This window comes from Plectropomus leopardus, chromosome 18 (assembly GCF_026936395.1).
Source record: "Plectropomus leopardus strain MGB_pleo_1.0 chromosome 18, ASM2693639v1, whole genome shotgun sequence".
NCBI lineage: Eukaryota > Metazoa > Chordata > Actinopteri > Perciformes > Serranidae > Plectropomus > Plectropomus leopardus.
In genome coordinates, this window is record NC_142193.1 from 11,407,360 (window position 1) to 11,433,885 (window position 26,526).

General features: G+C 42.1%; 1 protein-coding gene across 1 annotated transcript in view; it reads right to left on the minus strand.

Moving 5' to 3' along the window:
• Positions 1–24,749, minus strand: part of vat1 (vesicle amine transport 1) — a 40,780-nt gene extending 16,031 nt beyond the window's left edge. The window contains exons 1-3 of the mRNA XM_042505357.2: positions 24,061–24,749; positions 17,788–17,995; positions 594–764 (exon numbers count right to left, since the gene is read on the minus strand). Of these exons, the coding sequence (XP_042361291.1) occupies positions 594–764; positions 17,788–17,995; positions 24,061–24,468 (787 nt within the window). The 5' untranslated portion in view covers positions 24,469–24,749. The remainder of the gene's footprint in view (positions 1–593; positions 765–17,787; positions 17,996–24,060) is intronic.
• Between the last annotated feature and the right edge of the window lie 1,777 nt (positions 24,750–26,526).

Genomic DNA, 26,526 nt, shown 5'->3' on the forward strand with positions numbered 1-26,526 from the left:
GTTGGAGAGGGGACTACAAAATGAGCCTCCAGCATAATAACAGTCTCCATCCTGCTAGGAACACAGCGGTGGGCGACCACAAAAAAAAAAGAAGAAAAAAAAAAACAGGAACTGGACATTGTTTCATTTTGCTGAAAAGCAACGTTTTTCTCAGCAAGTCCACATCTCAATAAAACACTGCGGATACATTATTGATGGCGATGAGAATCCAAACAGTCACTGCTTAGTAAAATGAGTTTGTTCGGGAGGAAAAATGACTCCCTACATGCTGTCAGTCTAGTGTACATGGCAGCCAACTCTGCTGAGAACTGTGTCAGGAAAAAAAACCCACAGTGTATGAAAATACATCATCTCGCTGTCTGCAGTTTGTTCAACACTGATCAACAAAAGCTGCAGTCACACAGTATTGCTTTGTGCTGGTGGGAATATATAGAGCCGGTCTATTTGCTTTATGAATCCATCTCAGTGATGAACATACATACTGATGTAAACCTTCATTACAGACAGTTTAACCTGGTTCATTTTTTACGGTCTCTGCACAAACATCTCCAAATTTAGAGCACTTATCCCAGCGCACATGACAAGTTTCTCACCTTTCGGACTGATCTTGCGGACCTCCTCCACATAGTCCTTGGTGCGATAGTCGATGGGATGCGTGACTCCGCCCTGGGTGATGGTCTCGTGCTTGCTGGCAGATGCTGTGCCGAATACAGTCACGTCCTTCACTGTTTTGCACAGCTGAGTGGCTGCAATACCAACACCACCTAAAGGACGAAAGGAGGGGTTAAAAGTTTGTTGATGATTTTTTGAAAAAATATAAATAACAGGGTATGACTTATGTTATATTAAAAGACAACTAACAAAGAGCTTAAAAAAGCATTTCTTTGCTGGAAAGATGGTATTTCCATAAAACTGCGCTATCTATGCAGTAGGAATACACAAATACTTTTGAAAATATGTACAGCATGACCAGAGGAAGGGCCAAAAGTGTAAATAATCAACTTTATGTATTGACATTATTAATTATACCTGAAGACATGATTTAAGTTACAAGAAACCCTTATCCATACCCTAATCCTAACCTTAACCACCTAACTTTTAAGCTAACACTTTATAGCTAGTGAAAGGCTAACTATGGGGACCAGCTGGTGACAAATGATCTTGTATTACAGTTAAATGGTGAGCAAAAATATGTTTCTGAAGACATTTTAGGCAAGACATAGGCAATACAGTGACAGAATATTGGTTTAAATTTGCTCAGCGCTGCCTAGTTTTAGAGTTTGATCTAGGTTCAGTCTGTGTTTGAGAGAGAGGGGTGTGTCTTTCTCTTGATCCGCTTCTATACTCTGTGTCCATGGTGGCAGGCGTGCAAAAGTGTGGAAGTTCAATCTGTAGTGAAATTAACTGCTGTAGAGCCAGCGATTTCGCATTATTTGGCAGACTTGAGCTGGGAGATGAGTAGGGAGATCTGGGCCCTGGTTAGATGGAGGGAGTTTACCAAAGTTCATTTTCATGGACTGCCCTCACTGTTATAATGCAAAGCTGATCGAAAAATCTGCAAAGTGTCCCTTTAATTGAAAATGGTTGTTCAAAGCAACGCCAAGACCTGGAACTAAAAAATATGTCGTTTTTTTTTATTCTTCATTGTGATTTCAACTTGCATTATCAGCACACCGCAAAAGACTGCAATATTGCATTCAGGGATTTATTTGAGTTAGTTAAAAGTATCAGTAAAAAACTGCACTTATATTGGTTGCTTTTGTTTTTGAGTTGTTCAATAAAAGAATGCTGGAAATTTTATTCAACAAGCAAATTGTTTTAATTGAGCAATATAGTGAAACAGCAGAAATGCAAAACTAGGTATACTTTATATTTATTACAAGCGACATCATTATTGTAAAATTGTGCACAATTTCTTTATATTGTTCAGCCCTACCAAGACCTATATGAAACTCAGCTGAGCAGAACAGTCCCTAAAGGCACCCAAGAATTCTCATTCCATTCGTACTTTCTACGGCAGGTAAATGTGATTTGCATTATTTATTGTTCCAAACAAGCCAGTCAATAACAGCATGGACGTGTTTTGCTCAAGGGTATGTAAAGAGCGCATTAAACACAATCACATTACCCCGACTGGCCTGGGGAGAATAGACACCCACACGCAGAAGCACAGACACACAGACACAGACACAGACACAGACACAGACACAGACACACACACACACACACACACACACATATAACTCTGGAGAAAGTAGCCATTGTAGCTCAAATGACACATCTAATTTTTTGGTTTCCTTATTCAAGAGACAACCTGTCTAAAAATCAGTAGGACAAAAAAAATATAGCTGTGGTATCTGTTTTGGAGAGCTGGATGACATTCTATCGCAAATTACATAAACAGAGCTCCTTATAACAGTGCCAGCTGAAAACAAAATGTGCAACGTTGTCCAAGATAACTTTTAAAGACAAAGCGCTGTGAGACTGTGTGCTTCAGTGGATGTTTCGGATATCTGTGTTTGTGTTCGCTGTATTTGAAAGTGTGTACATAGTTGTGGCAAATGCCTCAGCCAATGTTTGCTAAGGCAGCCAGGGCAAGAAGTAATAGGTTACTGATAAGCAGTGGCCTGTTTGAAATGGAGGCTGACTGGAGGACTTGAACTGAAAGGCACCAGCAAAGGTCATTTGTGCCTGACCATGTAAAGAGCACATCTTATCTGATACCAGAGGACAAAGCAACAAGAAACATGTGCCTTTACATCCATTTTTAATAGCATAGCTGAGCTGCCAGACTGCTGCACAGGTCTGGATTAAATGGATGATGAAATCATGATTTGCTTACTAACAAAAAACCCAACATTTAATATGCACGCACAGTGAGATAAAGAAAGGCAGGAAGACATGCACGAGAAGGCCTCTGCGTGTTTGATAAGACTGTGCAGAAGTAACCCAAGAGGAAGACATATTTATAATCTAGTACATTTCTGATTCTATCATGTTCCATTAATAAAGACAGGTTTCCTCCATAAGTCCTATAAAAACTAAGAGAACACACAGGAATGACACATATTACAACAGACTGGAAGTTGCAAATACTGAAATATATCCAAAACGTCAAATTTTCACAAGCTAAGAAAAGCTGCCCCGTTAGCAGCTGTGTTATGAGGCATTTTTTAAGAATCCACTGGGTTCTTAAATGGTTTATTTGGCTTCAGATGTAGGAGAATTTCTGTAACCTATGAGGGTAGTTAAAGGTCTAGTGTGTAGAATTTAGTGGCATCTAGCAGTGAGGCTGCAGACTAAAACTTCTAGCATTTGCCAAGTGTGTAAAAGATCTACAGTGGCTGATGCAAATACACAAAAACGCAAATAGCTCCATATAGAGCCAGTGTTTGATTTGTCCATTCTGGACTATTGTAGAACAACATGGCTGACCGCAGAAAGGACCTGCTCTGTGTGTAGATATATATGTCTCATTCTAAGGTAAGAAAAACACAATGTATCTTACTTTCCGGTGATTATAAATAAATGAAAATACAGTTATGATTATTTGTATTCCACTTCTGGCAATACATATCCCTAAATACTACAAACTACACGCATTCAGAGCATATTTGTGATTCAGAGTCTGAGCCAGGATTTACTGGACACTGCTCTCAACATGGGTGCGTTAGCTGGTGGCCAGCAACTAACGGTGCTAACAATGCAAACAGTACTAACAACAGCAACAGTGCTGACAGAGCTAATTGAAGGGTGGGCTTTATGCTTCTGCGACAACACCATAACCTCTATATGAGCACACTGCAGGGCAATTAGAAAGCCAATGGATTACACTGACAGGGACTAACACCACAACAAAGAACAGAGAAGCTCAGATTACCGCTCACACAGTGGTAACATGACTTCATTCTCTGCTCTGGTTTGCTGCTATATTAATACTCTGACTGTTGCATACAGAACCTTTAATCCTTTCAATTTGGGTGAAAGTCCAGTGTTTTTTGCAAATACATGGGTCATGCAACAATAACTGGCTCATGATTACGAAGGATATGTACAAACTTGCAAGTGCATTACTTTTTTTTAGGAAAACGCACTGATATAGATGGTTTTTCTTTGACAGATACAAGATATATTTCCTTAATGATGTTCGATAATGTGTAACCAAATTGATATCAGAGTTATCATGTCTTAACATCTTGTATAATGGGATATAAGATTAGATGACCCTGATACACCTCTGGTCCTTTCAGCTCAGCATGAAAATTATTCTGAGCCAGTGAACCAGTCAAATAGCACAATTTCCTCAACAACATCCTGGCAGTTAGTCTCTGAGGCTGCACTATCACATCACAAAAACAGCCCCCCCCAAAAAAAGCAAGATGTAATGATAACATTAAAGTCAAATCATATTATCCTCTTTAGAAAAAACACTCATTTCAGGGCCTTTCATTTGAAGTTTTGAGTGCTCTGCTAGAGATATTAGTCATTTGATGGAAAAAAAGACAAAAATGTTGACTACCTCAATATCAGTGTAGAAGCATTTCAGATTTTTGGTTCTCATCTGACACCTTATATCCATGCAATCTGAATACACTGCTCTGCATTACTAAAATCACACCTGAGGGGAGAATTGATGAGAAAACAAAATCAAGGCCATTGCTGTTGGATGTGAGTGTTGTTGCGGCTGCGTTATAGCAGCAGCATCTCTCCTTGTCCTCAGTGAGAAACCAAGTTTGTGTTGCCAAGGAAACCTCGGCCAAATTGCCAGCAATGACTGAGCAAAGGGAGCCATTTTGTTTCATTGACTGCTCTTCCTGGGCATGTAAGAGTCATTTGGTGGTTATTGTGTGTTTGTCATCAGTTTATGTTTGACAGACTGGGTGATACCTTCCCCTTAATGGCATGTGTCAAGGTTTTTATATATTCAGGAGTAATTTACAGGCAGACTAAAAAAACTGTGGATTTATGATATACAGTGCAACAAATGTACTTGTATAAATATTTTAGGCAAACACAACAAGCAAATGTGCATCTGTTTGGCTCACATGGGTTTTTACACATATCAACTGTTTGTGTGAGGTAGAAGGGATGATAAAAAAAGGTGAGAAAATGTTGAATATATGCATTGTCTAAGAGCTGGTTTTGCTAGATGGCTCTGTCGCATAGTAGCAACCCTCACATACAGGTGTGAAAAACTGTCCGACAGGATGATGCATGCATTAATCCCACGTACAGCCAGGCACTCGCATATTAATATTTAACCAACGCTGCTGTCATAAACACAGTGATTCCCCTTCTGCTTCTGCTTTATGAAGTCAGTGAGCCATGAGGAAAAAATCTTTATTCTTAAAGGTCCAGTATGTAAGATTTAGGGGATGTGTATATATATATATATATATATGTATATATATATATATATATATATATATATATATATATATATGTTTTCTTTTTTTTCTCACCTGAGAATAAGAGATAGGTAGAGACATTTTTGTTTTTGCACCAGCCACTGTAATTAGAAGCCCCTATGCTATGAACCTTAAAGAATCAGAAAAACACAGATTTTTTACGTGAAACTGCTCTATTCAGTGTTTTCAGCGATTTTAATCAGCCTGCCTGTTTGTTTTGGAGAGGAAGAAATCTATGCTTTTAATTCATCTACCAGTAAAAACCTCCTGTATGTCTTGATTTTAAGTTAATAGGAAAATAGGTGAGCACACTTCAGCAGATGCTGGGCTAGCTCTGATATGCCAAACAACGTTGGAAAAACACTTATTTTAACATAAAACTGCTTTAGTGAGTGTTTTTGCTAGTTTGTATCACTGGGACAGTTTGTTTTGGAGAGGAAGAGACCTCTGTGGATAATTCGGCACACCGTAAAACTTCCTTAATGTCTAGATCAGAAATATGGTAAGTACACATACTAGCAGGTACTAGGTTGGCCGCCCATATGCAACATGATGAAAAGCTTTGGAGAAACACTGATTTGTAACATGGCACTACTGTCTTTGTTCGTTAAAATTCTGGTGTGTAAAAATGTATTTTCCAGGCAAAGAAATACAATGCCTAGGGAGGAAGAAGGTACCTGTTTCTGGATCCCCATGAGAACAAACTCCTGATCTCCTGTCACAAGACTACTGAGCTGTGCCAAGAACCCCTCACCGCTCCCCACATCACTTTAGGAACACACACACATGCAGTCACACACATCCATACATCCATACACAGATCACAAGGCAGAGAGGAGTGGGGCTGCAGCCTTGAACAGTCCTGCATGGCAGCTAATCTTCACAAATATGCACAGAGATTAAAATATCAACCTTTCATTAACCCAATGCTTCAGTTCCAGTTGTTTCCTTGGTTTCCTGATTTCTCCTTCTATATTTCCTTCCTCCGACAGGAATCATCTCTTTTGGTATGTGCTGAGCGTGATTTAAGACCATCCACTAACACTTACCCATACCTCGGGGAAGAGAAAGCAGCTTAAGCAAATTCTTGCTCCTAATTGCATTTGTTCTCAAGATTGAATTGAATTGTTTACACTTGGAAATTAAGAGATGTCAAAAAGCTTCCACCTATCTATTTTGTTTTTCTCTCTCTGTGGAGAATACAAAGAAGGATTTGTCTTCCCCTGAATCTTTACGTACTCGCATTTTGGCACAAATTGCACTTGGCTTCCATAACATGACTGTTAGGAGCGAAGAGGAATTTTCCCCAAAACACAGTGGAATCCAGACTGACACTGAGGCCACTGTTATTGCTCCACACCCAGAGTTCAGCAGCATGGGTGGGTGGGGAGATCTGAAATGTTTTTCAGATTTATGAAAAAATAACGGGACGGACGCCACGTCTGCCTCGTCGCGATTAAAACACCTCAATGACAGATTTGGTTTGTTGTCTAAATAAATAAATGTAGTCTCAATGCACCATTTCTATATCGTGTGAGCGATGATCTCAGGTGTTAGTCGGGGGACGGATGGGGCCATATGTCTACTGTCACCACCAGAGAGATGACTGGTCCCTTGTCTCTGAGCTCCGTGTTGTTTTCTTGTGTGATTTCTCCTGCATTTATTTCCACATTTCCTCAAGGACTCATGTGTGTCTTAACCTCTCACTAGCCTGCAGTGGTAGCAGCTGACAAAGAATGAAATACAAACGTGGACCCAAGCATCTCTTCTTACCCCGCTGTGGCAGCGTTACAACATCAACAACCCAATAAATGAACTTTTTATTGCCACTTTGCGCAGCTCCATAACAACAGTTCAGATATGAGTCCTGTAACGGTGATAGGAGCTGTGGTTGGCTGTTTGTGAACGTGGACTGTTGAGGTATTACTCTGCATTATGTAACCTTGGTGTTTTTTCTGGGATGACTGTGTAAGCATGTGTGTGTGTGTGTATGTGTGTCTGTGTGCACTGTGGGCTTGAAGAGCAGTTTAATGTGCTCTCTCTGATGGTGAATTTCTCTCCGTGCAGTAGAGAAGAAGCTCATTTTTAGTTACTGGGTGAGTGAATTTAAAAAAACGCCCTTTGCGCGTGTGTGAAGGTGGTCCCTGTGATTTCCTGCGTGAGGATTCTCACACTGCTAACAGAAAAATATGCTTCTACATGTATGGACACAAAATCTACTTCTGACATAAGCCACTTTCTTTCCTCCCATAAACCCAGTTACAAAATGAAATGCAAGGTGGTGCACACTCATCCAGTTTCTCACACACACACACACACACACACACACACACACACACACACACACACACACACACACACAAACAGGTGCCCTGACACAAGTTTCACATGCACCTGCGACTGTATGTGGTGGTTAGGGTGGGGGGTGGGTGGATGGGGTCATTTGTCAACGGCTGCAGCGACGAGAGCGCGAGCGAGCATTGTGATTGGCGGGTTGGGTTGGAGGTTGCCCTGGTTTCCCTCTCCTATCAGTGCAGCTGATCTGCCGCTGGCGATGCCAGGCCTGGGGAACACAGAGACGGTTCAACCACGCAGCCCAGACTCCCGCTTAGTGGTCAGACTGAATTAGCATTCTCTAAAGTAGGGTAAGACCTCCCGAGCAGACAGAGGAGAGGAGAGGAAACCATTTTCAAGGCACATCACTTTTATCATGGCTCCCAGGAACAATGGGTCCATAAAAGAGAGAGATGTAACTATACTTGAGCTAATGCTTTAATAGCTAGGGACATTGTTAGCTGCTTTGTAATGAATGAGCACAATAATCTGTCAGGTGGGGGAGTCTTAAGAGAGCAAGATACATCTATATTTCTGTCCCTATAGCAAAGTTTCTTGTAGTCATCCAACCTCCCCAAACATGTTTTTTTTTTTTTTGCTTCTCATTTTTCAATCCCATCTGCAATCATCTGTGCACTGAGGGCTCATATGCCTGAGGCCCCGCCTGCAGGTCTGACAGCAGTCATGAAGATCTACACCAGGATGAGGCTCTAATTCACCAAACCCAAGAGATCCAGCCACCTGTTCCACTTCCTTTAAGTATTTACAGTGCACTTCACTTTTCTAAAATCATAGTTTAGAGATGTTTTAGGCCAACTTCCCTTACAGACACAACTTATAGAGTTAGCAATTTTATTCCAGAAGTTTAAGTCTGGTAACACTTTATTTAGACAGTCCTCCTGCAGATAGTTTATAGAGAAGTAGTAACATTAGTTCAGCTTATTAGTTGAGTTCAACAGTTCAATCTACAAACAATCCTTTGATTGTAGATGTTTATCTATGTGGCAATGCACTACATATTCAATTCACTCAATCTATGCTGCATAGGTTGAGTGAATAGTTCAATTACAACTAAATGACTCTGAGAATCTGTAGGTATGTTCATGAATTGTCACATAAAGTTGAAAGAAGATCTCCAAAAATCTAAAGACGAAGCAAAACAGTTGAGTTGTTAAATCTCAACTACGAAGCTGTTCAAATTTGCCTGTTGCAAAAAAAATGATGTCAAACTCAAGCCTCTACACTGCTGGAAACTTGCAACAACAAGGAGTCCTGGTGGAGAGGAAGAAACATTCCAAAGTGTTGGCTTCATTTCATAAAAAAAAAATAACAACAGTGATGCTGTAATGTTTTGATCACATTTTTTCTACTCTGTCTCTACACTGTGTTCAGACTCAGCGATAATATGACAGTTGCATTGACAATGAAAACCTGTGTGGGCCTTCTTTTTTCTACACAGATTATTGATAGAATTCATAAGGAAATCAATAAAGAATGTGACTGATGAAAAATCAATAACTGCATTAATATCCCATCACTACACACGACAGGAAATTTTGCTGATGAACCACTGACATAAGAAATGATCTGGCTCTTTAATGAAAAGTCTAAGCTTCAAGCCCTCGTGTACCTAAAAACCATAAACTGTTAATATAATGGATGTAGCCTCTATGGCATCATCCATTGGTTTGTGGACTTCCATTCTGAAGCCTCGAATTTGGCATTTTGGCTTTGGCCATCTTTGATATTTGGAGCCAGAATGACATATTTGGGTGTGAGGGTGGAGCTGTGGAAGGACAAGGGATGGATCTGACTAAGAAGCTGAGGACACAATTGAAAGACAACCTATCACTCAAAGCGGCCCACTCTTAGTTACACGAAGCCTTATAAAATGTAAACAGTTGAGTTATAACATCATCAGATATATCTTCATCAGATTATGAAGAAAACTGATAAAACATTCAGTAATTCCAATCAGCTGTTTTTAAGATTCATGGTCAATTTTGGATTTAACTTGTGGCATATTTTTTGTGATTTGCCACAGCTCTGATTTGTGCTTCCAACTGTCTTCAGCAACAGTATTTAGAGCAATCTGCCACACTGAATAGACAGAAAGAAATGTGATTTCTAAGAAGCAAAGTTAAAATAAATCAGACTGATGGCATTAACACAACTCTATAAGATCATTCAATTATACAGAAAACTCCCTTGTTTCTATGATGAACATTAAACAATATGGCTATCACGAAAAGAAAACTTTCAAACAGGAATTTCTGGTGGTTAAATTTACTCCTAGAACAAGCGGCTCAAGTCTATACGTAGATTACCATAAACAAGGATTTAACTCCTCTGCTATGACTGTTGTGGCCCATCACTCTCAGGGTTGTATTGCACCCACATGCAGCAGCTGGAAGCCTCTCACATCAAGCGTTTCCAGATAATCCTCAGTGTAACCTGGTGTAACTCTATCCTATACACAGCCACTCCAGCAAGAAGCAGCTGCACAACTATGGAAGCCACCATAATTGGCTGGTGGGGAAAATAAAAAGTTTAATAACGGTCAGGACATGTGGAAGCTCACACACAAACCTCAGTCACACTTCTGTGGAGTTTTATGAGAGCAGATGATTGACAACACATGTTATTTAGCAGGCCGAAGCACCTTACTATGCTGTTAGTCAGCGTGTTTGAGAAGATCCAGTTGGAATCCACAAACTCCAGCAGCATTAGTGCCAAAATGTCAAACAGGGGGAAGCATCTGAGCCCTGAGGCATCAGATAAATTGATGACACAGGCTCCTGTAGCGCCACCTAATTCATATTCCACATCTGCAATACAATGCGTGACACTTGACGTTGGCCTGAAGTCACTTGAGAGCTCATAAATAAAACAGAGGTGGACGTCATCACTGAAGCAGCGGAGCCCCATATGTATGCAGGAATGTGTAGTGTGGGTGGGGTGGCTGGCCAGGGTTCATAAACATTAGGACCAGTTCAGGGAGAGGTCAGAGGAAAGGCTGTTGGCTGGGCACAGTGGAAGACCCACGAGGTACATCCAAATGTCGCTGAACTTCCCCCCGCCCAAGCCCTCTGGGGAAAACAAAAATGGGAAACGTACACACGTTCCCCGATGACGAGGAATCGAGCACGGATATGGCGAGGTCACGCAGAGGGAGCGGAGGTTACGGAGGGCCGGAGGGGGAGGAGGAGAAGGGAGGATGCAGATGTGCGGTGCGGCAGAGAAGGGAGGCACGATGGGAGGAAATACAACAAGCTATTGTTTGGAGAGAGAGGACAGGAGCGGACCCACGGGAGAGACAGCTGAGGACTATTCACCAGAGTTTACTCACACACACACACGCACATGTGCGCACACACGCACACACACACACACATAAAGGCATGACTGACTGATGGTCTAAGCACCAGGCATTCCACGCTGGTCACCTGATCATGATGGGTAAAGGTCACCATACTTTTGAGAGAATTATTTCTCTTTTTGGATATCCATCATCACCCATCATCGTCTGTTTAGGCCCTCGCTACATCTTCAGGTTCTACAGGTCATTTGCCATATAGAGCTGTCACTGTTGAAGTTTTACACATAGACTTAATATGAAGATGATGACATGAAAGCTCCCAAAAAGTGAGGGCAAAAATTTGAATCACCCCCTGGTGGCTGACTGCAGTATAGGTCTGTTTTAGTGGGTAACCCAAACTAAAAAGTACTAGTCAAATAAATTATTCCCAAAGAAAGTCTTGACATTGAATGTAGGTCTTATTATGCCAAGGTTTTTTTCAAGTTTTCTTTTTTCCCCTGATAAAATGGTTTAATTAGTTATTTGATGCTCTAAGAAGGTGGCATAGCATCATAATTGACACCTGTGTTTGCAGATCGATGTGCTCACAATAAATGGCACTGCTCAAGATTGGTTGGACAAATGTATAGGTGTGTATACTGTGAGATCACTACTGCGAAGAATGTGGCCCCAAATTACATCACCAGTGCAAGATGGTAGCAGCAATATCTGTAATATTTTGGCCTCCTTTTTTGTTAACAGTGGGAAGAGGCGGAAGTATTGTGCATCTTTACATACAATCTGTCGTTTTTCACCAAACTGTTATCTTACTTAAAACTTCACTTTATATGAAATTTGGGGACATTTTACTTATTTGCTTTAAATATGCTGGAGCAACAAAACTCTTCTATCAGCACCTCTAAAGCTCTTTAATTAACACTTTATATTTCCTGTTGCTCTTCCTATAGTTTCTTCCTCTACCCATGAAAGAGTTTCATTATGGGGTTTCACCTTCTCCCAATCAAGGCTTGTTGGATGTTACACTGTAAAGCCATATGGATCCGATAAATAAAATGGACCTGACTTGCTCTTTTACTGTTGTTTCATTTCATAGAGAAAAAAAAGGTTATGACACTATTAATGACACAAGACGAAGACCCCTTGTGACTATCTTGACATAAATCTTAACCTACTGAAGACAAGTGGTAATCTCTGAGGCTGGAAAATGAAGCCAATATGGAAGTGCCAAAAGCTTCAGCACATCAAATGGTCACTTGAGGCTGGCTCCAAAACATAGTAAATCCCCACATACTGCCATGTTAAAATGCCCAACTTCACAGCAGAAATAAACACGTCTATAGCTAATTTCAACAGTCACGACAACTGTACTGAGGGTGGATTTTTATATAACTCACTAATTTACATTTTATTAAGGCTTAACATTACACATAATGAAGGGTGGGCTGCTTTGAGTGTCTCCAAATAGCGTCCTCAGATTCTCAGACAGATCCACCCCTCGCTCCTCCACAGAGCCAGCCTCTCACCAAAATGTGGTCACTTGTGGCGCCAAAAAAACTAAATGCGGATGGCCAAAATGCCAAACTAGGAGCATCAAAAACAGAAGTTCACAAACAAGCAGGTGACGTCAGGGTACCTATGTCCATTGTTTTAACAGGCTATAGTTGAAGATGATGAAATCATACGAATATCATTAAATTTTGTAATGATCTAGAATGAATTATCTGTTTAACTGCAAGCTTCAGGGACTTTGGAGACAAAGTAATTTAAAAGTAATTGAAAAGAGGAGGATCGTTTTCCTATTGTGATTCAATCAGTGGATTACATGCTTATTATGAGAATAAACAGGTCAACCATGAGCCAGATCAAGTGAGGATGAACCCCTCAAGCATTTACTAGAATGATGCTCTGATGAAAAGATTTATGACTGGAGAAGAAAATTGCTCTTCACACACTACGTCTATGAGAGCTGTTTGGTAATTGCCGAATCCTACCCTGTGACTGAGGGTGAAAAACAAATTGTGTATCTGCCACTGCTACTCCTCAGCTGTACAAATAAACCCACTTAATCTCAAGTAAAAGCTCACTATTTTATCTTTGCAAAACAGACACTGTTCTAGCAGGAATGTGGCGTTGTACAGGCATGTCTGACACGCAAAATTGCTGCTGTTTAGTTGGATATATGACTATATGCAAACATCAGTTGCAAAGTCTTGTGAGACAGTCTGACTAGCTTTAGTAAAGACATTTAACCACATACTAATACTGTGCGGCTGAATGGGGCGTTCACTGGAGCTGTGGGCAGGGTTGAGAAGTGACAGAGTAGTTTTTAATTATTGTTTCATAATCAACATACAATACAGGCTCTGTGTACTGATGTGTTACTTGGTTTTGACTCCAAATACTTGTAAAAAATGAGATACATTCTTGGAAAACATTCATACTGGAACAAGGAATTTTAATTGAGGTAACAGTGGTGGTTTTCCACATTTTCATGTGACACACTACAGTAAAGTAAATGACATCTGAATGGGTTAAGTTGGACGTAATTGCAAAATGAGTGCAAGGAATCTGAGTACACTTCTGAGGATGGATAATACTTTTGATCTGTGATTCTCAGTTAGAGGGTCGGGATCCCCACTTGTTGCGTCAAAATGCTAGGAAAAAAAAAAGGAAAAACTCCTTTCTCTCTACATTCTTAGAAATAAGGGTTCCAAAAAGGTTCTTCCTTAGAGGCTAAAGTTTGATCCAGAGCCATTTGCTTCTGAGGAACCATTTTTCCAACAAAGGGTTATTCGTAAGACTAAATAAGAACCCTTTCAATCCAAAGAGCCCTTTCTCAAGAAAGTTCTTCAAGGATTGTTGAAAGCACACATTTTAAAAGGTCCTCACCATCAACTATTCAAATGTTTTGCCATTTTTCAAATGGCATTTTTACATTCAGATGTATCCCCTTGATCAATTCATTTTACTTGTGTTCTGACATAGCTGATATCTTTACCATCATTTCATGCTATACAGTACTTAGTTGCGTAGCTGTATTGAACAGACTCTTGTTGTTAAATCATTAATTAGTGGAGATACTGTGCACTCTGCCTCCGAGCATCCTGGTAGAGTTGATATCCACTGCACTGTTGAATTAGTAAAGAACTCCAAGTAGTAGTGATTTCACAACATCTCTGCCCCCTAAAAACATGATTGTGAACCATGAGTGTTGTTGGTTACACTGAACAGCATCAGCCCCGGCCCCTCACGAGTTTTCTCACCCTAAATGATGCAAAAGAAAAACACAAAATAGTGGAAATGTTCTGGACTGAACCCCACAATACCCCTTTTTAACCAAAATGGAACAGATTAATACATTGGTTTAGAACCTCAAAACCCCCAAACCCTAAAAGTAGCAGGTTTTTCTTCACCTGAACCGTAACAATATCAGTGGGCGTGTCATATTCTATAGACCAGAAGGATGGGATGGAGAAGACAACAATGGAGACATCAAGTGAAAAATCATCAGAAAAAAAGATTGTTCAGGGGTCCCGTTAAATTTAGATCATGCTTGTTTTTTGGATAATAAAAATCTGTAATATGCGTAATGCTCTCATCCGATGACACATCCTCGATCACAATAATTCTGCAGAAAACTGTTGGAAAAGAGGACTGGTTTTCTACATAACACCAAGGTTCCAAGAATCCTGAATGGAACTGGTCCAGAGAACCAGAGTTAATTTGGTGGAAAAAGAGAAAGAGAGGGTACTGGGTGGAACCATTACACCACTTAAGAGTTCTCTGTAGAACATCTCACTTCTCTAGGTCAAAGGTTTCACAGATTGTTCTTAGCATAACCCTATATCTTGGGCTCTAGGTAGAATCCTCTGAAGGTGAAATCCTTATAAAGGTTCTACCAGGAACCAAAAAGTGTTCCCCTATGGCAACAAGCCAAAGAACCCTATATGGTCCTCGTCAGCAGCTTTATTTCTAAGGGTGTACACAAAATGTCTAAAATACTGTACAATTTCACCTCCTCAGGCCTCTTAAAGATATATTACGGACAGATGGGAAAATGTCTTTGATCTGCTCACATCTCAGACATACAGTATCTGACCTGAGAGAGAGACAGACAGACGGAGAGAGAGGGGAGGGATAGATCGATCAATAGATAGATACTACTTTATTGATCCCAAATTGGGAAATTCTTGTCAATTGACACATCAGCTGTTCTTTCAGCTGATCACATTTAACTAACATGATTCTCCTTCTTCCTCTAGTATTTTCAGTTGTGCACACCCTCCACCTCATCACTATCAGTGCCAAGTCTTTGCAGATTCAACAGCCTCATCAGCCTATCAGTCTCAGCACAGTCACCAGCCATCACTATCAGTGTTCGGCCTCCATGACTGATTCGTCTTATTGCTGCTGCAGGGCAGACGCCCCTCGAACACAAAATCTCCCTGTTGAGTGTAAGCGTGAAAGTCTTTCTGTTAAATCATAATCATCACAGATGTTATCATTAGTTAATCTGTAGACATGTAATCTGCATTATACAGTTATCTGTTTGTGAAGACACGCCCTTTAATTACATTACTGCAGGGTTGCAACTAACAAATATTTCCGTAATCAGTGAACATGCTGATTATTTTTCAGGTTCATCTGTTTATTCTTTAGTCTGTAAAATGACAGAAAATACTGAGAGAAATGAAATTTTCCTGGACCTAAAGTGATGTCTTGAAATTGCTTTCTTTGTTTTAGCAAAAAAAGCAAAAGTCAAAGATATTCAAATCATAATGATATAAAACAGAAAAAGCAGATAATTTTGGCATTTTGAAAGCCAGAGTCAGTAAATTTTGGCATTTTTGTTGATAAATTACTTAAATTGGTTAATTTGTTACCAAAATTCTTACAGATGAGTTTTCTGTTGATTTACAGACCTGTTAATATTTCCTGCATTACATTGCCTAAAACAACTAGTTCCAGCACCGGAGATCATTCAGTGAGGAATACATGCCACCCTGACTGCAATTTCCTTCATAATATTAAAAAATATCAGACTTGAGAAGGCAGACAGAAAGGCACAGACACAGTCACACCCTCTCTCTCTGGCCCTGTCAAAGCAGATACCTCTTGTCTCTCGAATCAGAGAATATCAGGAACCTTTTTTGACAGCCTCAGGGGTGGGACCCCCCTCCCACACTCAGCATCCAGCACCGTGTGAACCATGCAGCCCCACAACGCAGAAAGGTGGTGTTAAGAGAGGGATGTGCACATCTCACACACTGGTAACACCTTTTCCACAAAAGGTATTACTGTCCTGTTCACAAAAACGCTTTTGTCTAAACAGAGCGCGTTGTGGAGCCTACAGTGTGATGATTATGATTTACACATGTAGAGAACGACAGAGTGCAGTGAAGCAGACTGTTAAGCAAATGTTTTTGTCATAGCCTCAGTAATGTGCTTTTACAATCCTGATGTCCGGACAGCTGGCGAGCCAAGACTGGCAGCCAGCCCTGAGAAACCAGAGACGCCGCCTCAACCAAACCAGTGGGGAAAAGCGTCTTACACCACACTTCCACAGCATTCCTCCTATAGCAAACATATTCAGAAATATCTAGCGAGATGTGTGTTCACAGGGGTGAGTGACATCAGCCAGATGAAATGGTGAACGCAAACATTTGGGATTCCTCTGTAACCACCAATCCCACAACTATGAGTCTGTTAACTGTCAGCGTTCAGCTCTGGGGAAACTGTACTTTTTTATCTTATGAATTCATTCTTTTTCAGTGCTATTGTGCACACCAAGGGACATCATATCCACCTGGGCTGGCGGTCTCCCACAGTAATTTTTGTTGTCTGACAGAGAGAAACCGGGACCATGTTTCATTTTGTGCTCACTTCTTTTAGCCATCTACGCCCACACACTGTCCCAAATGCCAAGGGATCCCTCTCTGACTCCCTCTGCACAGAGTGAGAACCAGAGGAAGAGTGAGAGCCGGCAGATAGCGAGAGAACAATTTTTTTTTTGGCTAATGCACTCCCCATTCTCTCCAGCTGGCTTGATTGTGTAAACACAGCAAAATCAAATGCTCTCTGGCTCGGTGCATCACGCCCCAAAACAGGTGCTTTTACTCCCTCAATCCCCATCTTTCTCCCACCCACTCACACCGAACTTTCACCTCACGGTCCAGGTGGCAGGTGCTCTCTCTTCCTCTGGTTGCAGTGCTAGAGAGTGCAAAACACGGAGCCATATCTCACACTAATGAGCAGCGGGACCTTCTCCAGCAGCCATAATTCATATAGAAAAGAAATGCATAAACAGGAGGTGCAGAGAGGGAAGTAGTCTGGTGGTTCTGTAAACATTCAAAGGCATTTCCTTAACGTCATAATACCAACTTTGCATCTTTATGTCAAGCTTCTGCGCAAGATTTCAAAATGCGCAAACAGCTGGTGCTAAAATACTATATTGATTTGCATCTGTTTCTGGGTTGACAATGTTTAAGATGAAACTGATTAAATGTGGTTTCTAGTTGCAAGATTACAACATAAATCAACAGTTATTCATAGCTACAACAGGAAACAATGTTTGCTTTAATTTGTGAGTAAACCATTGATTAATTTATGATGAATTTAACTATTATTTAAGTTAATAGCCATTTCATGGAGAGTATACTGACACATTAAAAGGGTTGCCCTATGTGCATGTGCACTGTGCATCCCTCTCTGTATGTGTCTGCTTACCTGCAGCAGCGTGAATGAGGACGCTCTGGTTGGGCCGCAGGTTGCCGAAGTCAAACAGCATCATGTAAGCAGTGATGTAGTTCACAGGGAGGGCGGCTGCTTCCTCAAAGCTCATGCCGTCTGGGATGAGGAAGGTGTGGTTTGCTGGCACCACTGCCACCTCCTGCCACAGCCCAAAGCGGTTCAGCACCATCACCTTATCACCGACCTGGAGCAAAAGGAGGACACAGGATAAGAAGATGGCAAAGTAAAGGACTCTCTTTCTCCTGTTACTAAAAACAGTGCAAACTAACTTAATGCAGTTATTCCCACAATACAATCGCCAGAAAAATGTTGTAAAAACAACCGCTTTTTGTGCCACTATCCTGGCATGAAACGCAGTGATGTCTCAGTAAAAAAACAAGAACTTTTTGTGCCACAATCTGGCATTATTTGCATTGATATATCAGTAAAAAAACAACTGGTTTTTGGACCACTGTCCTGGCATTAACAATGCAGTGATGTCTTGTAACACTATTTCAGCAGGAAACACAGCAATTTCTCAGTAAAAACAAGCAATTTTTGTGCCACTATCCCCGCTGGTTGCTACAAAACACCATGTTTAGAGCCTAAAAAGCCCCTGCAAACAAAGCAAGGACCTGCTAGATCACAACTGGTTTTGGGTGTTTGCAGGTCTCAAACAGTGGTCTGCAGCCTGGCAGGCACCTCCATCCACCATCCCCGCCATCTACCCATAACAAAGTCAGCCCTAACACTCCACCACTTAAGAAACATTTATGACAGCAATGAAAAATGCAAAATAAAGGTATTTAATTGTTTTGCAGAAATGTATAATGCCAACATTTTCTTGCGGTGACTGGGCTGTTTCTGAGCTAGGAATACTGTGAATCCACCTGAACACCACAAGACTGCTAGAAAATTAGTCAGCAGTTACAGTTTGTCTGACAGGGTGTTTGGGCCTCACAGTTTCTTTGGCACAGTGGGAATGATGAGAGTCGTGCAGCAGCAAACAACAGAGTATGGTCTACAACAATGGCAGGCATGCAAACATGCAGCCACCTCGTCCACCAAATCTCAAAGTGTTTTCTCTTAAAAAGTGAGAGCAAACAAGGAAAGTGATAAACCGCAGCAGAGTGAGGGCAGAAACTGTATTGACTTTATGGAGGGAAAAGATGAGACGACAGAGGAGTCAGGGTAAAAAGGGAAGTGCCTCTACGTTTTTTCTCTTTGTTTGACACGTTAGATGCTTTGGGATTGATCGCGAAGTATAAACTGAATATATGAGCATCATTAAGCAGTTTCTTTCTCTTTGAACCACAATTCTGACAGTGAGGAATTCACAGACATGCTGCACGCCACAATCACCATCTTGTCACTTTCTGCTTCCAAACTGTCCTTATCGAAGCAGATTCCTTTGATTCACAACTGTCTCTTTCCAGAAGGACACGCCACTTTGTAAACTTACCCCCCCCGGCGCCCTCACTAACCAATCAGAAGAGCCCGCCCAAGGGACACAGGAAACAGAGACGACTGCAGCGTTATAACTCTCTTCCTGTTTTCTTCCTCCCCACTCACCCCGCGCGGCACAGCTCTCCCTCCCGCACCGTTTCCATTCTCCTCACTTTTTCTCTTCCCTTCTTTCTCTTTCACTTCCTGTCTCCTTTTCCCCTTACAACTTTAGAACATCTTCCTTCCCCTTCTCCAGTCCCTCGTCTCGTCCCGCCTGTGTCTCGGTCTTGCCGCCTTCCTCGACGCTCTCTCTTTCCTCCATATCATTCACCGTCTCATTGCATCCTCACCACCCTCTTTCTTTTCTCTTGTGAAGGAGTGTCCCGTATCCCCTCTTCCTCATCAGCGAGACAGGACAATGGGGCCCATCTTCTCCCCTGGCTTCCCTCCACTCATCAGAGTCCCTGCCAGATTCTTCCCCATGGCTGAGCATAAGACAAGCTCTCTCCTCCTGGGAACAAACCCTCTCCACCCGGGCCTCTCTAATGGTCTGGAGGGAGCCATGCGCCTCGCTGTCTATCCACTCCAATTAGAGAGATCTCTCTCTCTCTCTTTCTCTTTTCATACCCGCATCTTTTCTGTCTGAGGCCAAGTCATTTGGTTTATTTTCAAACTGTCACTTTTTCAGCGTGGGCTGCCCCTCTTTCCTCCCCTTTGTTATCCATGCTCACTCCCATCTCCATTTTTTCGCCCTTTTTGAGTCTTCAAACTCATCAACCTCGCGGGTTTAATTGGGGGTACAGCGTGGCACAAATCGATAGACAGGGGAGTTCAGGCTTTTACAGGAAACACACTCAAATATGACTCACACATTGCATTCTAATGCATCTGCAGCTATTCTTCGGCGCCCACATAAAAGCATGTGAGTTACTGTCACTCACACAGAACGGAGGTAGGAACACTCAAGGCCAAAGCGAGCGAGCCTTGTGACAGTTCTGTTACAACATCACAGTTTGACACACAAACACTTGCATTTCCTTTCTAGGCCTTCATGCCACTGCATCAAATCTAGTCACAGTCAGGGTCAGGAGTGCAGGGCACGCAGAACAAAGACACTTCCAGTTAACTGTATATGAATGGACCTAATCAGATGGTGATTCAATTTTGGGGTATGAGGGGCCTCCGAGTCAGCTGCTTTGTGGTTTTGAGCCTTGATGAGCTCAGCAAAAAATTATCAAAGAGAGAAAGAGAGAGAGAGAAAAAAAGGATGAACAACAACTTCTACTCCTGAGTCAGGTTGAGGCAAAAGATGAATGTTAGATGCAACACCCACATGGCCTGCACGGCTCCTGTAAATGTAATTAGACGGAAACACAATATCACTCCAGTGTGAGTGTAGGTGTTATTGTGCTCTAACATGGTTTGTGTGATGTTCAGATAAAGGCCACGCCCTGCTCACATACAGTTAAATGTGTGACAGGAGGGTCTAACATGCTGCTTTTTTCACCTGACTGCACCATTGAATATGCAAATGAGCATGTCATGCCAACAAAATAACATTATTCTTCATGCTGTTTTTTTGCAGCTTGATTCAAATCAGAAGCCGTGATGCACTTTCAGTCTAATAAATGTCCAGATTTTATCACGCTAGACAAGCATGAGGGAAAAAAGACAAAACACAGATGTCTGATTTTTGTTTTTTAACCCAGCAGCTTAACTGTCAATGGGCTGTGGTGTATGAAAGCAAGCCCTTAATGTTGTCATCATGCTAAGAAAGACATGTAGGATGAAAGAGAAAGGCCTTTATATGTTCTGAGAGAGGAGAAGCTGAGAGGAGGTAACATAAAGGGAGGGCAGCATGATAAATTCACTGACAGGACGTTCGACAGAGGAAGAATCAAAAGATTATAAGAAAGAAGGAGAGATAGTTAGTCAAGGAAGGAGGGATGGAGGAAATACCAGACTGACAATGTGGGCCAGAGGGAGGTAATTGAGAACATATGGGTCAGATCCGACCAAGACTCACTGAGAGGGAGAATGAAAAATGAAAAAAAAAAAAGTGGGCCGGAGAGAAAAGTGCTGATGTTTGGTGTCGGGGGAGCTTCGGTGTGATTTGTGATATTTCCCCTCTTTCCTCGCTTACTCACTGTTACACTTTTCCCCACACTCCATCTGAGGTCATTTCGGGTGAGGGCACTGTAGTATTACTTCATTCAATTTCCCTCAAGGGATGCTTGTTTTGCAGAAGTTATTGAAATATAATGGGAGGCATGCAGGGGATAATATGAAAGCACAGGAGGCAGCAAGCGGCACAACAAAAAACAAGACAAAGACGGGTGATTAGAGGGCAACAATTGTGAAAGTGTTGCCTTTATCAACTCTCAATGTCTGATTGCACTGTATGAATGGCTGTTGCTTGCTTGAATTTTGATCAGAAAATAACATTATTTCCAACACCTGTAACAAATATAAACATTTTTCTCATTAAAAAAAACCCTAAAGTCCTAAAATGGGTCTTCTATCTGTGTATGAAAGCAGGCCCTTCTTTTAGAAAACACAAGCTGCCACGCTGTATTTAAATGTCTGAAAGGTAAAATAAAAATCAATAACAGTTTACTTAGCCCTCAATGCTTCTGTTGCATTATCTAATTAAATGGTATACATGTGTGCATAGCTTTGTACTTGAAGCAAACTATCAGACACACCCATACTGTGTCTTTGTGTGTGTGTGTGTGTGTGTGTGTGTGTGTGTGTGTGTGTGTGTGTGTGTGTGTGTGTGTGTGTGCGTGTGTGTGTGTGTGTGCCGCAGTGAGTGATGAGCCTCCCAAAAAATTCTGTGCCACTAGGGTCAGCACATTCCCTCCGAGTCGGCTGCCAACAGATCTCAGAGATCTCCATCCATTAGGAAGATTGGCTCTTAATTCTATAAGGCTGCAAGGGGATGAGGGAGTGTGAGGCCTTGATGACAGGCTGGGTGTTCGTGCATGTGTGTGTGTGATACATGACCTTTAAATCCAATCTACATTACTTACAATGTGGAAAGTAGCTATTTAAGAAACACATGGGTCTTAACATCTTATGATGTCTGGCTGCTGTTGGCTGACCTGTCACCGGTTATATTCCTATTACTCTGCATAGATTCCACTTCAGTAAGGACATGGCATTATGTGCCACTCCCAGCCAGATGCTCTGATTCTGCATTTGCACATCTGATCAGGTGTTGTCTGTAGATATTGACAAGCTGATGTGAGAAAACGTGGAGCTCTTAGAATACATGTGAGTCATCACTGGCTCATGTGTAAAATGTTGGCTTTGTAGTTTAATATCCTTACAAAGGCGTTACCCTGGTGGTGCCATGCAGCCAGGAGACAGACATATAGGCCAGTGTGAGTCATCATGCAATGGAAGAAAGCGACAAATAACGCTCTTGCAATCACCACTTCATTCCTTGTGGCTGAACATAAAAAAAAACTGTCTTTTTTATTATCATGAGGGTTTAATTGACTTCATTGTCCGAGAGCGCGTGGGTTTTTAACTTTGATCGCGATGTATTTATGGCTGTCAATATTTTCTGAACACAACAGGGGCGATAGGCTCTCTGTTGACAAAGAGGGCGAATGATTTCATATCTCACACCACGCTGTCTGGTGCGTCGCGCCTCGCCCTTTCCGCGCGGTGAGTCTGTGCGCCACCGCCGCTCCCGGTAACAAAAGGCGTCGGTGACTCCGGTCTCCGCCACCGGTGTCAAGTCAGCCATATTAAGAGCTGTGGCATCGTGCCATCGGTTTCACAATAAAATCCCTTGTTGGTTAACATTTTATAAGCAAAGTATGAGAAGCAATATAGAACGGAGAACTCATTTTTTGTTGTGTTATTCCAAAAAACGTTATTTTTGCAGTTGCTTTTAGTGCAATAAAGGCCCAAGCAGGATCAGAAAATGCAGGTCTACAATCCGCATGTGCACTGCATAAGGCAGAATATTGCACTTTCTGCCGGCTACACACTTTTGCACACTCATAACGCCATCTAGATTTCCATGTCTTGCACATAATTTTCTTCTCTATTCTTCTGCTAACATAAAATGCAAAAAGAAAAGAGTGACAACTCATAGCTTTATTTTGAAGGCACAGCAGTCTAATTTCCGGTCTCTGTGCTGCTATCTCTGGCTGGCTTGACGCAGCTTTCCGCGCCTTGGCACACATCAAAGCGCAGTATATACAGCGTAGGTGCTGCAAGGGCGGAAAGCATCCCGCGGATTTGCATGCGTTTATTTAGACTTAAAGTCTTTCAACACGCATGTTGCGTAAGAACAAAGAATCCATCTCGGCAACTATTTTGGACTCGAAGTTGCTCTATCTTAAGTGCGCACTGTTCAGCGCAATTTGAAAAGCGGGGAGACAGGAGGGGCGACGCCTGCTGCTGGCTTCATTGTGCTCAACTCGTGTCATTTACACACTTTGGGCTTCTTGTGCAGAAATAAAATACAACATGGGCACACTTACAGGCTTTCCACTTGGAAATGCTCGCTCTTTACGCACGAGTAAATGAATGGATGGGCGCACATAAAAGCTCAAATATAAACTGCAGCTCGATATTTATTATTAACCCATCATTGTGTTTACTGTCTGACCAAATGGGCTATAAATTCATCAAGTCATGAAACTGCACACCATCAGTGCCTGAGCGGCGAGCAAAGCCTGACACGCCCATATCCAGATGTACCAAAAACGGAGCTTGGCAAATGTTCATCACTGACACAATAAAGCACAACTACTAAATGAGACTTAACGTTACTAGAAAAAGCTGAGAGGCATGTGTGCTTACTTTTCTGTCCGTCACTTCTTCCCCCACAGCCTCCACCACCCCAGAGCACTCCATTCCGGGGGTGACCGGCGGGGACGGCAGCCGGTCGTACAGCCCCTGCCGAGCCATCAGGTCTGCGAAGTTCAGCCCGCAAGCCTTGACCCGCACCATCACCTCGCCAGCCTTAAGCGCAGGCTTGCCCTTCTTCACCTGCAGCTTCACTTTATCATAGCCGCCGTAGCCGGTGAGCACCAGCGCGCGGTAGGTGAACGTCTCCTCCTCGGGGACCTTCTCGGTGGTCGCCTCGGCGGCGGCGGCGGGTGCAGGCTCCGTCTTGGGCGCCTCGGCTTTGGGCTCCTCGGCGGGTTTGGTCTCCTGCTTCTGGTCCACGGCGTTTTGCTGCTCGGCAGGTGCGTCCTCTCCAGACATTGTGCAAGGGATGTGAGACAGGGATGAGTCTTGAAAATTACTTGAAGGCTTTTTTTTTTGGACTTCTTGCGCTTTTGTTGCCGTGGACGGGCTTGTTGTTTCGTTGCTTGCCTTTGCAAATAAAAGAAGATGCGAGAGTCAGAGCTTCTTTTTCAGCAGTCTTGCATGGAGACACAAACCCCGACAAAGTGGGCTGATCAGTGGCCAGTGGCTGTCAACGCCGCGCTCTGACAGAGAGTGTGAGTGGGACGAGACAGAGGCAGGCTGGAAAACACGGAGAGCTGATGAAACCCAGGGAGCTGGCGTCTCTGATTGGGTGGGTTTGGCCGTCTGGGTAGGGCTATAAGATAAGCCTATATTGCATCAAGCTGAGAGGTGATTTGCAAAAATGTCCATTGGAGCCAATCCGAGAAAATCTGGTGATTACTGCAACTCTTAGTCTCAACAGAAATATTAAAGGGATAGTGCTGATTTTTTTTTTAAAAAAGTAGGATTGCATAGGGCACCAATTTATAGACAGTATCCTAGCTAGCAATTTTTTGTTTTTTTAATGTTACCAGAACATTCTTACTAAAGTCCAGGCAACATTCTACTGTTAACATATCACATTACATTTTCAACAAAAAAGGTCTGTAATCTCAGGCCTCAATAACATTTTCTGAATGTTGCTTTGAAAACGTTAATATTTTGTTCTCATGTAACATTGTGGGAACCTTTTATATGATCTGTCACCTCTCAACATCACCAAAACCTCCTCAGAGTGTTTCAGTGAAAATGTAACGTCTTAGTCATCATTTAATTGTACAGGAACATTATTTGATGTGACAAACTTCCTTAAAACATTCTTTTAACATTAGGTTAAAATGTTTTCTTTAAAACATTATTGCAACTTGTGGGTAATGTTAGCCAATGTTGTGGGAACATTCCCTGCTAGCTGGGATATTACATACAGTGGATGTCAGTCGACACACCCCCAGTTTGGAGAGGCAGGCTGGAGTCCTACATGGAGGCTAAGCAGTCTAGTGCTGTGGAGGGGTCTGAAACAAAATTAACTTTTGTCACAAAAAAAAAATCACTCCAAGTAACATCTACAACAGTTTAAGTGTATGCTATGTTGAAAGTATTTTCACCGCTTTGACCTTTCTGTCAGACAGCCAGTTCCACCAGGAAAACTGTTATCAGCTTCAGTTCCCCGTCTGTGCTCTTGTCAAAGCCACCAGAGTCCACCGACAAAAACAGGTGCAGGTGGTGCACCGCTGCCGTGAACAGTTATTCTGTTTGTGTTATTGTGTGACTCTGGTGTTTAAATGGTTAGTTTGGATTCGCCAAAATTGCACACTAAAACAAACTAACAAACTAATAAAGGCAGCGGTAGACCAGACTCCTGCAACTGACCATCGACTACAAATAAGAACCCCATACAATTCCACTTCAAAATATCCAAACTATCCCTTTAAAGTTTGAACGTTGTGATATCATAAGAGCAAAAAAGCAGCATACCAAAGGTGCGTGACAGAGACACGAAGAAGAGAGGAAGGGGGAGTAGGGGGCCCACAGAGGCAGCTCGTGCATAGGGCCCAGAAGTTTGGTACTACGCCACTGCTGTGCACATCTGTCCTTCAGAAGTGATGAAACAGAAGACACAAATAATACATTAAAATTTCTTTCAGCAAATATTTGCTTCTTTCTGCCTGTTCAGCAGTGAGGTGTGTGGTGCTGGAGCAGTAGGAGCCAGAGGAAATGTCTGTTTATGCTGCCTAGTATTTGCAGGAACTTTGGGGCTGCGTACGGCTCATTGTTGTAACTTCCCCGTGCAGGCAGCTCAGAAAAATATGAGTTTGTGTTGAGGTCACGCCAGTTTTTGATTAAACGATATAACCCGCTTTGTGTTATTCAGGGAGCCAGAGCCACAGGGCGGGATGACCTCCCCATCATAAGCTAGTAAACATGGGACAAAGCCAAAATACATAAACTCTTATGATCACAGATTTCAGTATATTTGTCACAAAAAGACACCAGAGTCTGCTCACATTTTCCAGCTCCGTGCCTTCAGAGCTG